We start from the raw sequence: 14,760 nt of genomic DNA, 5'->3' as shown, positions 1-14,760 counted from the left end.
GAGAGACAACAAAGCAGGCGCGGTGCTCTCGCTCCGGAGTTCCTACTTTGACTCAATGGTTCATTTTTCCGTTCAATGCTTGGCCCAGACCGGTAGATGATCACTACCTCACCAGCATAAAGTGCATGGCCCTATCTGTTACCAGTCTCCTATGTATGCTGCTTTTGCTTGGAGGGAAACGTGTTGTGCCATATTTACATTGCCACAATGCAAACTGGGGCTTGTGAGAAGCATATTCATCAAATGGCCTTCTCTATGTCATATGAGATAAGTATTCTTCATTCAATGGTATTCCACCGGGGCAGCTACTTCAGACAATGATAGATTTATCACCGCATGATGAATTACTCACATATATGAAAATACACACACACTGATGTCTATCTCATGTGTGGCATATATGGCTTTTTGATGTATATGCCTCCTTCTGCTTTGCTTCCACACATGGCCCTGTTTTATTCACTAGTAAATATGGATCACTGTCTTCAGCCCCCAATTTCTTCACAAACTTATCAAGTGATTGTTGACTATTTTATTCTAATGTTAAGTGTGTTTATCTGTAGGACTTACATGCCGCCACAGTCAACCCGGATCCAAGTCTGAAGGAGTTTGAAGGAGCTACCTTACGCTACGCTTCTTTAAAATTAAGGCAAGGAATAGATTTACATATTTTATACTGAATATCGCAATAAAGAATTTGTCATATATTACAGTTTTGTGGATGGAAATGTTTTGGAGCGACAAAATAATATATATATATATTCACTATTCCTGCTTTGGGATAGTGTTGGCCTCAAAGTTGAGCGGTTTAAATACCAATTTGAGCTATCTCATTGGGAGATTCTGAGTTAGGGAGACATGATGTTTGTGGAGAAACTTAGAGGACCAACCACCAGGATTTTCATATATAACCTAAAGCCAGTGCTATACTGGTACTATGATGCTGATTCTATACATACCTGTAGCTGTGAGATCGGATGTATACTTTCTGAAATATAGGCCAGAAACGTTTGTGATTTGATTGATCGATGCTATGGAATGGAATATCTAATAGGTGGGTCGGGTTTTGCTAGTTATTCCCGCCTCTGTCTGCCTACCTGTCCTTCCTCCGCTGTCTGTTATTACAGGTGGAGGAAGGAAGGAGAAAAGACATGGAGGAGGAAAGATAGGAAAGTAGACAGGGACGGGAATAATTAGCAAAACGCGACCCACCTATTAGATATTCCATTGAACCTATCAATCAATTAACAGTGTATTTCACAAACTTTACTTGCCTATATTTCAGAAAGTATACATCCGATCTCACAACTAAAGGTATGTACAGAATCGGCATGATAGCGCCAGTATAGCACTGGCTTTAGTTTATATATGAAAATCCTGGTGGTTGGTCCTCTTTAAGGTGCATTTACACTAATATTGTAATCAAGCTAATTTCCCAATAATCATGCAGTGCAAACAGGCTGCCAATCAGCTGATAGACAAGCAAAGTCTGAATTGAGCAAAGTCTGAATTGAGCTTTTGGATACTCAAAAGATCATTGTTCTCGGCAGCACATCATCATGTGTACACAATATTAGTGGTATCGAGAAGAATGGCAGCCTATGCGCACTTTAAGAACAGCAGCCTATGTGCACTGTAATGTGTTACTCATCAGTGTGCCTCTGAAGCGCTCTCAGCCAGTGTAAACAGGCTTGTAAACAACTGCCCAGCAACAGATTTTTAAGCTGCAAGATCATCAAATGTAGAAGCACCCTAAATCCTCTATGAATTAAACTGACCTGTCATATAATACAAAAAGCACCGTGTAATGCTTTATTTCACCTTTGGGGTCACTGCAAAAAAATTGAACATTTTTTTCCAGAGTCCCCAAAAGATTACAGCAGATCACTTGGAGTCCTAGTGGTGCAATCTGCTTATTTTTCAAGGGACCATTTTGACATAAAATTATTGTAAATTAAAGATAAATCAAATTTTAAACCACAATACATGAATATTTAACACACAATAAAAAAAATTACGGTTCTGGGTTCTACTAGTTTCACTTAAAGGGTTATTCCAAGACTCAAAAGTTATTTCCTATCATTAACTAGGGGCTCTGAAGTCCATGAGTCAGGCTCTGCGCTGTCTAAATGGAGCAGACAAGCACCTGCTTGACTTCCGCTTTTTATACATTGACTAGCTGTAGTACCCGTCATTGCCTGGGATAGTAACTTAGGGGCACTTTGCACACTACGACATCGCAGGTGCAATGTCGGTGGGGTCAAATCGAAAGTGACGCACTTCCGGCGTCGCTCTCGACATCGTAGTGTGTAAAGCATTTTTAATACGATTAACGAGCACAAAAGCGTCGTAATCGTATCATCGGTGTAGCCTCGGTCATTTCCATGAATTTGGAAAGACCAATGTTACAATGTTGTTCCTCGTTCCTGCGGCAGCACACATCGCTGCGTGTGAAGCCGCAGGAGTGAGGAACATCTCCTACCTGCGTTCCGGCCGGCTATGCGGAAGGAAGGAGGTGGGCGGGATGTTTACGTCCCGCTCATCTCCGCCCCTCCGCTTCTATTGGCCGCCTGTTGTGTGACGTCCCTATGACGCCGCACGCCCCGCCCCCTTAGGAAGGAGGCGGGTCGCCGGCCAGAGCGACGTCGCAGGGCAGGTGAGTGCATGTGAAGCTGATGTACCGATAATGTTCGCTATGGCAGCTATCACAAGATATCGCAGCTGCGACGGGGGCGGGGACTATTGCGCTCGGCATCACAGCATCGGCTTGCGATGTCGTAGTGTGCAAAGGGCCTCTTATTCTCTCCCTCCCTCTCTATAGGCTACTTTACACACTGCGATATCTGTCCCGATATCGCTAGTGTGGGTACCCGCCCCCATCTGTTGCGCGACACGGGCAAATCGCTGCCCGTGCCGCACAACAGCCGTCACACATACATACCTGTCCGGCGACGTCGCTGTGACGGGCGAACCGCCTCCTTTCTAAGGGGGCGGGCCTTGCGGCGTCACAGCGACGTCACTGAACCGCCGCCCAATAGCAGCGGAGGGGCGGAGCTGAGCGGGACGTAACATCCCGCCCACCTCCTTCCTTCCTCATAGCGGCCGGGAGGCAGGTAAGGGGAGCTTCCTCGTTCCTGCGGCGTCACACGCAGCGATGTGTGCTGCCGCAGGAGCGACGAACAACCTCGTTACTGCTGCAGTAACGAGATTTGAGAATGGACCCCCATGTCAGCGATTTTGCACGTTTTTGCAACGATGCAAAATCGCTTATCGGTGTCACACGCAACGGCATCGCTAATGCGGCCGGATGTGCGTCATCAATTCCGTGACCCCAACGACTCCGCATTAGCGATGTCGCAGCGTGTAAAGCCCGCTTAACTGTCTCCCTCTCTGTCTGTCTCTGACTGTCTTTCTCTCTCTGTCTGTCTCTCTCCCTGTCTGCCTCTCTCTCCCTGTCTGCCTCTCTCTGTTTCCCTGTCTCTTTCTGTCTGCCTCTCTCTCTCTCTGTTGCCTCTCTCTATTTCTGTCTGCGGTAAATAACCGATGGCTATGCTCAGTTTTCTCTGGCAGTCACATAAACAACTACTGGAGGGGAAGTTAGGCAGGTGGTTTTCTGCTCCATTTAGAGACCAGTTCTTGGGGTTACTGGAAGTTTCAAAATTTGGACCCCCAACAATCAATTAGCTTTCCCCATTTTTTATTTGGTATTGCATGCTAGGCACAAAGTGCAGCTATAAAATCAGTAGTGTCATTGGCCTAACTTACCATTCACAGACACATTACCGTAAGATCTGTTCCATATTGTATAGCCTCAAGAGTATTTTTATTATTGCTTTTTATTATTGGTTTATTGTTTTATGTCAAGCTACAGTTAGAACAGTACCAATAATCAACTCAGTTATGTACGTGATTGACATCACATAGCGAAGCTAGGAAACTGTAAACAATTTTTTACACGTCTTCTTTTTTAGTAAGCATTTTTTTTAATAAAGAAGTAAGAGAACATGAATATTTTTTGTAGTAGTGGGTACACACATATTTATAGGCCGCCTTTTGTTCCTGGTCGTTGGATGAATCTTATACTTGGGTAGTGTCGCCTTTTAACCCTATAACTCTGTATTTATCTCAGACACTTGTAGAGAAGAGGAAGAATTGTGCAAAGTAGCTGGATGGGTGGCACAGGTTTTTTTTTTATGGTACAGTAATGTCTCCTTTTATTCTAAGTCAATATTTCTACACTAAACTTACCATCACTCATTGTCTTCCCTAGAAATGGGCCTCAGTCTGATGAAGATGACTCATCCAGCATCAACAGTGACCCCGAAGCCAAGGTTAGTGGTGACATATCAACTGCTTAGATGCTCATTGCACTTAATGTGATCTGTATATGGGGTAACCTTTGCTTCTAAATTCAAAGAGTTATAAAATGTTAGATACGTGAAAAAAAGAGCAATGTAATAAAAAAAGCAAAGCTACCCAACAAATGTGCAAGCAAAAAACAAGTAAAAGTATACAATAAAGTATCTGAATCCTCTGAATTGCTTCTCCAAGCAAAATCCATACTTCCCATGCATCTCTGGAGCCATGTTCCCCTTATGATCCTAAAAGTAAAGCTATGTTGCTCAGATTTCTCATTTGCTATTGAGAGGGTAATTGCATTTATACAATCATTTTTTAATGGTTCTCACCAAAATGGAGGTTTTACAAATAGTCCAGATTAAATTACATGTATACCTATAGACCTATGACGATCTATAATTTGTGGCTCTGAAGGAGTGGGGCATCGGGCCGCTCGGGCACCGCGCTCCTTCGATCAAGAGATTCTACAACCCCTGGCAAAAATTTTAGAATCACCTGGCTTTGAGAATGTTCATTCAGGTGTTTACTTTTGTTTAAAAAAAGCAGATCACAGACATGGCACAAAACTAAAGTAATTTCAAATGGCAACTTTCTGGCGCTAAGAAACACTAAAAAAAATCATGAAAACATAATGTGCTAGCCAGTAACAGTCACTTTTCAAAACCAAACGGGGAAAAATTATGGAATTACTCAATTATGAAGAAAAAATTATGGAATCATCATGTAAATTTTTATTCTCAAAACTAATGTCGCGGGCGGGGAGGAGGGTGTCAGCACACCGCGCTCACCCCTTCTGCTCGGGTCCGGCAGCTGCTCAGTGGTGGCTCGAGCGGTGGGCCGGATCCCGGGGTTTCTCGAGCGACACTCCTCGCCCGTGAGTGAAAGGGGGGTTTTGTGGTTGGGTGTGGGGATTGTTATAGTTCGTGACGCCACCCACGGTTGTGGTGATTTCACCACCGCTGCTCAATATGGGGCTCCCGGGGATGGTGATGCGGAGCAGCCAGTTGTTGTGTTGCCCCTCCGTGGGTAGGGGTTGGTGATCCCGGGGCCCGGTGATGGAGAAGTAGGTGCGGGGCCTGATGGGCACAGGGACGCGGGGGCAGCGCTGTGCCTTGCGGCACTGTGGTACTCACTCAGCCTGAGACACGGACACAGTTTGTACGGTAAACCAAACGGCTGGTAGGACGGTCCCACAGACGGCTGCACCTGCACTCCCGGTAGGTGACGGTGATGTCCCTCTTCCTTGCACCTATGTTTGACTTGTGGTAGCGGTGGATTCCCTCCGGTTACCCGCTCCCCGACTGCAATCTGGGCCGGAGGAGCTCTACACTTTGCCCGCAGGCGCTGGCCCTGAGAAACTGGTGCCGTGGCGGTGGCGGTGTCTCTCCAATACGGGTTGGGCTGTTGCCTTCAATCGGGACTTGGTTGTTGGGGGATCTGCGTCCCCGTCACTGACGGATTCGGCAAATTTGGCGACTCCTAGCCTTGCCGGGGTCCGAAAGGCCCCTGCCCTGGTGCTGACTGTCCTTCGGAACACTGCTCCAGACCACCGGGCACACAGCCAACGGGGTCCTTCCAGGAACTTCCAAACGGTCCCCCTCCAGACAGTCACCGCCGTCGCTGACCTTGCTGATCTGGCCCTCCACAAAGCTGGACCCTTCAGGCTGTCTTTCTTCACTGTCACTTCACTTGCTTTCCTCCTTTTTCCACTTCTCTACTTTCACTTTCACTTTCTTAACTCCTCTACTTAACTCAACTTCACTCTTGCCCTGCCTGGGCTAAACTGCCTGGTTACTTCCTGCCTCCAGAGCTGTGAGCTCCTTGGTGGGCGGGGCCAACCGCCTGGCCCACCCCCTGGTGTGCATCATCAGACTCCTGGAGGAAGGCAGCAAGGATTTGTGGTTAGCATTGATGTGCCTACCTGGAGTGTGGGGTGTGGTGGTGTTGTGACCCGTGTCCCCTGGCTTGCCCAGGGCGACACATTCCCCCTTAGCAAAATGCAGACCGTCCGCGGGCTGCCGTCCTACACCGGTTTTATTTTTCTGTAAAAAGGGGTAACAAGGTTAAACAAACATAAATAACATTTTTAATCAAAACTCTTCCCAAGACGGGAGGCACATTTACTTAAACGTTGCAACGGTGTACGGTCACGGTTTCCGCTCTCTCCCACCCAAGCAACCTGGCCCTGATGCTGCCCCTAAAACCCAGGCAGCACCCTTTGACCCACAGTCCAGCACAAGTCACCCGAGCGGGATCTGTCCTTCCCCTCCAGAGGGTGGCCACCGGTTCCTTTGGTGGCTGGGCCCTAGCCTGCTCCGCTCAGGGCCCTCCCTCCAACCTGCCTCTCCGGAGACGGTATTGCGGAAACGGTAACGGTAACCAACATATTTACAAGCCACTTAACGTTTGTGGTGCCCTGCAAGTTCACGGGCTTGTCCATAGATAGTCCTCCATGCAAAACTTAAACGGTCCCCACGGGGACAACGGTGCCGGCTCCGGCCGGTTCAATCACAGAGCAAATCAGGTAACTGTTCGTTAATTATCATTTTCTTATCATTTGCAGAACTTTCAACCTTTCAAACAAAAACACAAAGGTGGTCCCAACGGGGACTGCTGCAGCGGGCATCCACTGCCCTACTCGTACTTTTCTGCTGAGGCGGACCCATCCTCTGCCACCGGCACATCAAACATTCACTGACATGCCTGCGGTGACAGGGGCACCCGGTACCCATTTCCACCGGCACACGGGGTATGGACAACCACGGGGTCCCACACATAGCGGGACCGCTCACTTGCCTCTTCAAACTCAGCAGCAGACCCGGAACTAGGGCCGGAGTAGTCATCTCGTGCTTCTGCGTCAGGCGGGTTGCCGCCAGCTGTCGCAGCCTCCTGGCCTCCAACATCCAGCACTTCAGCCCCTTCTCCGGTAGCACGGAGCAGCAGATTAGGCGAGCTGACATTAAGGCGCCTCATAAGTAACGGCAAGGGCGATGCACAGACCGAGACTAGGCCGGGCCCCTCAGCCGCAGCGGCCGGTCCTGGTAGGACATAGGGACGTGGGTCACCAGTCGGTTCTGCTACATCCATTCCCCCTCCGTACCTGGGGGCAGTTGTAAGCAGCTCCTCCATCTCGTTGGTCCACTGCTCCATCATCCGGAAGATCTGATCCTGCTGACGCTGGTGGAATTGCATCACCCGGGCCTTCATCCAGGCCACGGTCTCGGGCACAGGGTCTGGCACAGTCTCTATTGGAACTTCCGGCACCATGCTGTAAAGGGGTCGCGGTTCCAGCGGTTCCCCCTGGTATTCTTCAGGGACGTCCCGGACGTCTGCAGACGGCTGGTCCGCCGGAGCGGCCGGGCAGGGTATCGCTACCGGTTGGGCAGGTAGCGGGCCTAATGGCGGGGCGGCAGCAGCTACTACGGGTAGCAGGGAGAGAGGCAGGGTGAGCGGAAGCCGGCCGGGCCCCTCAGCTCCAACGGCCGATCCCTCAGGAATACAGGGGCGTGGGTCGCTTACCCGCTCCTCCAAATCCTCTTCTGCCTCGCGTCTCCACATAGCAGCCACCACGTCCGCCATGTCGGTCTCCCACTCCTCCAGGAGGAGTTGCACATGGGCCTGCAGACGATTACTCAGCGGGACAGTCCGGTCCCTCAACCACGTCGCCGTGCCGGGCGCGGGGGATTCCTCGTTGGGAGTTGGGTTGTACATCTTGGCAATCGTGCCTTCCAGGAACCCAGTATTGCTGCAGAGTCCTGGCGTCTCTGCTTTTATAGCCGCAGCTACATGCGTCCAGCCGCCATCGCGTCCCCCTTAGCTCTTTCCGGCCCCTCCTCTCTCGGGGCGGAGTTTTGGCCTTCGTGCCTCTACTGCTCGAGAAGACGCTCGAGCGGGAACTTTTCGCGCCAAAGATGGCGGCTTCTGAAATTTTCCTGCCGGATACCTCCGGCGGTAACAAGGCGCACCTCTACCAGACGGCAGAGCGGTAAGATCCTGTTCGTGACGCCAAGTTGTCGTGGGTGGGGAGGAGGGTGTCAGCACACCGCGCTCACCCCTTCTGCTCGGGTCCGGCAGCTGCTCAGTGGTGGCTCGAGCGGTGGGCCGGATCCCGGGGTTTCTCGAGCGACACTCCTCGCCCGTGAGTGAAAGGGGGGTTTTGTGGTTGGGTGTGGGGATTGTTATAGTTCGTGACTCATTAGTCTGCATCTAAAAAGGAGTGATCACACCTTGGAGAGCTGTTGCACCAAGTGGACTGACATCAATCTTGGCTCCAACACGAGAGATGTCAGTTGAAACAAAGGAGAGGATTATCAAACTCTTAAAAGAGGGTAAATCATTACGCAAGTTGCAAAAAATGTTGGTTGTTCAGTCAGCAGTGTCTAAAATCTGGACCAAATACAAACAACATTGAAAAGTTGTTAAAGGCAAACATACTGGTAGACCAAAGAAGACATCAAAGCGTCAAGACAGGAAACTTAAAGCAATATGTCTCCAAAACAGAAAATGCACAACAAAACAATGGGAGGAAACTGGAGTCAATGTCTGTGACCGAACTGTAAGAAACCACCTAAAGAAATGGGATTTACATGCAGAAACACTAAACAATAAAAAGATGACTGCCTGAAAAGAACATGTAAATTTCCACAGTCACTAATGATATGGGGCTGCATGTCAGGTAAAGGCACTAGGGAGATGGCTGTCATTACATCTTCAATAAATGCTTACGTTTACAATGAAATTTTGGACATTTTTTTTATCCCATCAATTGAAAGGATGTTTGGGGATGATGAAATTATTTATCAAGATGATAATGCATTCTGCCATAGAGCAAAAACTGTGAAAACATTCCTTGAAAGAAGACACATAAGGTCAATGACATGGCCTGAAAATAGTTCGGATCTCAATCCAATTGAAAATCTTTGGTGGAAGTTGAAGAAAATGGTCCATGACAAGCTCCAACCTGCAAAGCTGATCTGGCAACAGCAATCAGAGAAAGTTGGAGCCAGATTGATGAAGAGTACTGTTTGTCACTCATTAAGTCCATGCCTAAGAGACTGCAAGCTGTTATAAAAGCCAGGAGGTGGTTCAACAACATACTAGTGATGTATTGGAGTGTTCTTTTGTTTGTTTTTCATGATTCCATAATTTTTTCCCCCTGTTTGGTCTTGAAAAGTAACCGTTACTGGCTAGCACATTATGTTTTCATGATTTTTTTTTAGTGTTTCTTAAAGCCAGAAAGTTGCCATTTGAAATGACTGTAGTTTTGTGCCATGACTGTGATTTGCTTTTTTTAAACAAAAGTAAACAACTGAATGAACATCCTCAGAGCCAGGTGAGTCCATAATTTTTGCCAGGAGTTGTATATGCGGATGTGACTTTGGTTGGGGTGCATGACACTCACTGGTTTCTTCAGACCGGTGTCCAATACTCTGCTGGCAGTCGTCGTCGTAGACAGTCAGTAACACATGGAACACCAGAGTTCACTTAGCAAGCAAGAATCGTTTACTTTTATTAGTCACACAGTTATGACAGACATAGCCTTCTTTTCCTTCCTTCCTCTCAGTGTGCGGTACTACTCCTTGACCTGTCCCTCGCTATCTTGTATCTTGTCCTCAAGCTCCAGGGTCTGTGCCTCCTCACCCCTAACTCCATTCACCTTTGTCCCAATAGCTTTCTAGGTGGACGACTATCTAAGCCTGTTGGGGTGAGCCGTAGACTCTGAACCTCTCAAGTTTATCTCAGGCCCTAGGACTGAAACCTAGTCTTCTGACACTTAAATCCTATTCTCTACTGGTCCCCTCTTGAGAGTTCCCTGTTGTTCTTTTTCCCGCCATCTGCCACTCCTCCCTTCCACTTCCTTAACCCTATCTTATCTAGAGTCTAATCTAAAGCCGACTCGCCACTAGATGGCAACTGTTGATACAAACACATACATCTTATAGTATTGACCAGTTTAAAAAACATGGTACATGTACATGTTTGGGCACATTCCCCCCTACTACAGCTCCATGGTTGCAGTGTACAAACAACCATGTGTAGTCTGGTTCCAAGTCCCTTCTATCTGTACCATACTAGATGCTGGTATGCTTTTAGTAAAGGGTTTATGGTTTGGATTGATTTTGCATTTTCAGAGATTTTGACATGTAACTTATCATACTTTGTCTTACCAAAAGCTGTGTTGCTGTTGTCTGGAACTTTAACATTGATGGCGTAGCCTTATAATTGGTCATCAATGTCTGATCGGTGAGGGTATGACATCTGGCACCCCTGCTGATCAGTTGCTCCCAGTTCTGGTGGCTGCAAGAACTATTCAGTTTCATTACTGCACAACACAGCTCTGTCCACTGTAAAGAGGATGAAGCAGGGTACTGCATATCTGGTCCTTATTCGAATCAGTAGGGAACGGATGTGCAGTACTGAGCCATGGCCACTATACCGATGACAGAGCTGTGCTCCGCAGCTCCGCAACTGAGTAGTTCCAGCTGGTGGCGGCACCAGGAACAGCAGATCAGTGGTTATGTTGGGTGTCGCACTCCCACCGATCCGACATTGATGACCATCAATGTTAAAGTCTTGGACAACCCCTCTACGGTGCCCTGAAATTAGATCTTTTACAAGTGGGCAATGGAAGCGGTTCATCTCTTTACTTGGCTGGTAGACTATGATACATATTCTTGCTTTAATAAAGGAACATAGTATAACAGATATATTCTCTTATGGAGTACTGGATTTACATGGCTCTTTAGTCATAGACATTTTGATTGCTCCCCCCTCATCAAGTACACCACATTTTGATTATGTATGAGTATAAAATGTGTATTTGTTCCTGCTAAATAGAAGAGAACATTGTAGTGCACTCAACATCAACAGCCTTCGACAGCCTTCTCATTGTCACACTAGGGCAGTCATGGCGAACCTTTTACAGGCCGAGTGGCCAAACTGTAGCCCTAAACCCATTTTTTTTTCCGAAGTGCCAACCAATCCTATTATATAAATAGTTGATATTAACCTTACCTTTGCCGTCTTCTCTTCTCTTCAGCAGGGGGCATCACGCTCATGCTTGCTTACCACACATTAAAGCTGAGCCCTTTCCAGATACAGCAGTTGGATTGATGTTTCTGGAAAAATTGCAGCATATTAGACAGAGATTTTAGCATGGAATGCAGTCAGATGTCACCCTGTGATCCACATCTACATTTCAAAGTCTGAACATCCTGAAATCCCATAAAGACGTGTGAGTTGCTCCCCTCCCTTTTCATTGTGTAGTTATGTCCTCTTCCTGGCCACTTCCTGGTAAATATGTCCCCCATCCTGATATATATTTCCTACATTCTGGTATATTTGTCCCCATCATGGCCCCATCCTGGTAAATGTACCCCATCCCGGCATATTCCCCATTCTGGTAAATGTTCCTCATTCCTGGTAAATGTTCCCCATTCCTGGTAAATGTTCCCCATCCTGGTAAATGTTCCCCATTCCTGGTAAATGTACCCCATCCTGGTAAATGTACCCCATCCTTTTAAATGTACCCCATCCTGGTAAATGTACCTCATCCAGGCATGTTCCCTTATCCTGGTAAATGTCCCCTTTCCTGGTAAACATACCCCATCCTTGTAAATGTACCCCATCCTGATAAATGTCACCCTTCCTGCTAAATGTTCCCCATCCTGGCATTTTTCCTCATCCTGGCATGTTCATGTACCCCATCCTGGCATGTTTCCCCCCATCCTGGTAAATGTATCCCCCATCCTGGTAAATGTACCCCATCCTGGCATGTTCCCCCATGCTGTTAAATGACCCCATCCTGGTAAATGTACCTCATCCAGGCATGTTCCTTTATCCTGGTAAATGTCCCCTTTCCTGGTAAATGTACCCCATCCTGGTAAATGTCACCCTTCCTGCTAAATGTTCCCCATCCTGGCATTTTTCCTCATCCTGGCATGTTCATGTACCCCATCCTGGCATGTTTCCCCCCCATCCTGGTAAATGTATCCCCCATCCTGGTGAATGTACCCCTTCCTGCTAAATGTACCCCATCCTGGCATGTTTCCCCCCATCCTTGCAGCCATGTTTTCCCGAATCCTTGCAGCCATGTTCCCCCCATCCTTGCGTGTTTCACCCATCCTTGCAGCCATGTTTCCCCATCTTTGCATGTTTTTCTCCCTCTTTGCACGTTTCTCCCCATCTTTGCACATTTCCCCCATCCTTGCAGCCATGTTTGCCCCGTGCTCTGTTTGCCCCCGTGCTCTCCATGTTTGCCCCCGTGCTCTGTTTGCCCCGTGCTCTCCATGGCTGCCCCCATGCTCTCTTTGCCCCGTGCTCTCCATGTTTGCCCCCGTGCTCTCTTTGCCCCGTGCTCTCCATGTTTGCCCCTGTGCTCTGTATGGCCCGTGCTCTGTTTGCCCCTGTGCTCCCCATGTTTGCCCCTGTGCTCCCCATGTTTGCCCCTGTGCTCTCCATGTTTGCCCCGTGCTGGCTCTGCCCCCCGTGCTCCAATGTTTGCCCCATGCTGGCTCTGTCCCCCGTGCTCCCATGTTTGCCCCGTGCTGGCTCTGTCCTCAAACTCCATGTTTGCCTCGTGCTAGCTCTGTCCCCGTGCTCCATGTTTGCCCCGTGCTGGCTTTGTCCCCGTGCTCCCATGTTTGCCCCGTGCTGGCTCTGTCCCCCGTGCTCTCCATGTTTGCCCCCGTGCTGGCTCTGTCCCCCGTGCTCTCCATGTTTGCCCCCGTGCTGGCTCTGTCCCCCGTGCTCCATGCTTGCCCCGTGCTGGCTCTGTCCCCCGTGCTCCATGTTTGCCCCGTGCTGGCTCTGTCCCCCCATACCTTGGCCGCACACAGCCTAAAAATAAAATTAAAAAAACCTCACCTTCCAGCACAGGTTCCCGCGCGGCCACAAGACGCCGGCGCTGCTTTCTGACGCTCCTCCGTCTCCTAGGCAACAGGCCTGCAGCCCAGGAGAGGAGGAGTGAGAGGGAGGAGAAATGTCTCCTCTGCTAAACACCACTTTGTACTGTCAGCGCAATCACACCGACAGTACAAAGTGTCTGTGTGGTGACAGCGTGCGTGCCAGCACAAAGGGCTCTGCGTGTCCTGTTTGGCACACGTGCCATAGGTTCGCCATCACTGCCCTAGGGTGTCCTGCCCTCACTCCCACAGAACTGTGTGTACTTAAAGGGAATCTGTTAGCAGGTTGTTGCTCCCCCGTCTGAGAGCAGCATAATGTAGAGACAGAGACCCTGATTCTAGCGATGTGTCACTTACTGAGCTGTTTGCTGTCATTTTGATAAAACAAGTGTTTTCTCTGCTGCAGATCTAGTAGTTATACAGAGTCATGAATATGCTGGACTACCTGGCAGCACACCAAGTAGTCCTCTAATGATGATCTCCTGCTGATTAAACAGTGATTTTATTTGGATAAATTTGGATTAATCAGCAGGAGATCATCATTAGAGCATCATTAAATCAAGCAGCCCAGTAAGTGATTCATCGCTGGAATCAGGATCTCTGCCTTTATGTTATGCTGCTCTCAGATTAGATGGCAAGAACCTGGTGACAAATTCCCTTTAAATAACAATTAAGTATACATAAGTCTTCATATAATAATATTGCTTCCATGTATTAATATGGAAAGATTCCCTTCAGGGTATCCTATGGTCGCCGGCCTACTGTGCCTATGGGTAAATCCTACTTTAGTGCAAGTCTAAGGACTGCTTTGCAAGCTGCGATATCGTTCCCGATATCGCTAGCGTGCGTACCCGCCCCCACTGGTTGCACGACAAGGGCAAATCACTGCCCGTGGCGCACAACATCGCTGGGAACAGTCACACTACTTACCTGCCTAGCGACGTCGCTGTGACTGGCGAACCGCCTCCTTACTAAGGGGGCGGTTCGTTTGGCGCCACAGCGATGTCACTAAGCTTGCGCCCAATAGAAGCGGAGGGGCGGAGGTGAGCGGGACGAACATCCCGCCCACCTCCTTCCTTCCTCATTGCTGGTGGGACGCAGGTAAGGAGAGTTTCCTCGTTCCTGCGGTGTCACACGTAGCGATGTGTGCTGCTGCAGGAACGACGAACTACATCGTCCAAGCAGCAGCAACGATAATTGGGAATAGGGGGGGATGTCACCGATTAGCAATTTTGAACGTTTTTGCAACGATTCAAAATCGCTAATAGGTGTCACACGCAACGACATCGCTAATGCGGCCGGATGTGAGTCACAAATGCTGTGACCCCAAAGAGATCACTTTAGCTATGTCGTAGCGTGTAAAGCGGCCCTTAAGTTAATGTTACATGAATCACAGATTCAATGAATACAAAAAAGACAGTCCCTGTGTCATGCCTTAGCATTTTAAGCCCTGCTCCAGTCACAATATAGCAAGGCAAATCTTTTTAATTCCATTCAC

General features: G+C 48.5%; 1 protein-coding gene across 11 annotated transcripts in view; it reads left to right on the top strand.

Annotated features, from left to right (window-relative positions):
• APBB2 (amyloid beta precursor protein binding family B member 2) overlaps positions 1 to 14,760 on the top strand; it is a 556,523-nt gene that overhangs the window by 353,422 nt on the left and 188,341 nt on the right. For all 11 annotated transcript variants that reach the window (XM_075346992.1, XM_075346989.1, XM_075346988.1 and 8 more), the window contains 2 exons: positions 564 to 649; positions 4,271 to 4,331. In XM_075346992.1, the coding sequence (XP_075203107.1) occupies positions 564 to 649; positions 4,271 to 4,331 (147 nt within the window). The remainder of the gene's footprint in view (positions 1 to 563; positions 650 to 4,270; positions 4,332 to 14,760) is intronic.

The sequence above is a fragment of the Anomaloglossus baeobatrachus genome, chromosome 1 (assembly GCF_048569485.1).
Source record: "Anomaloglossus baeobatrachus isolate aAnoBae1 chromosome 1, aAnoBae1.hap1, whole genome shotgun sequence".
Taxonomy (NCBI): domain Eukaryota; kingdom Metazoa; phylum Chordata; class Amphibia; order Anura; family Aromobatidae; genus Anomaloglossus; species Anomaloglossus baeobatrachus.
This window is presented reverse-complemented; position numbering and strand designations above follow the sequence as displayed.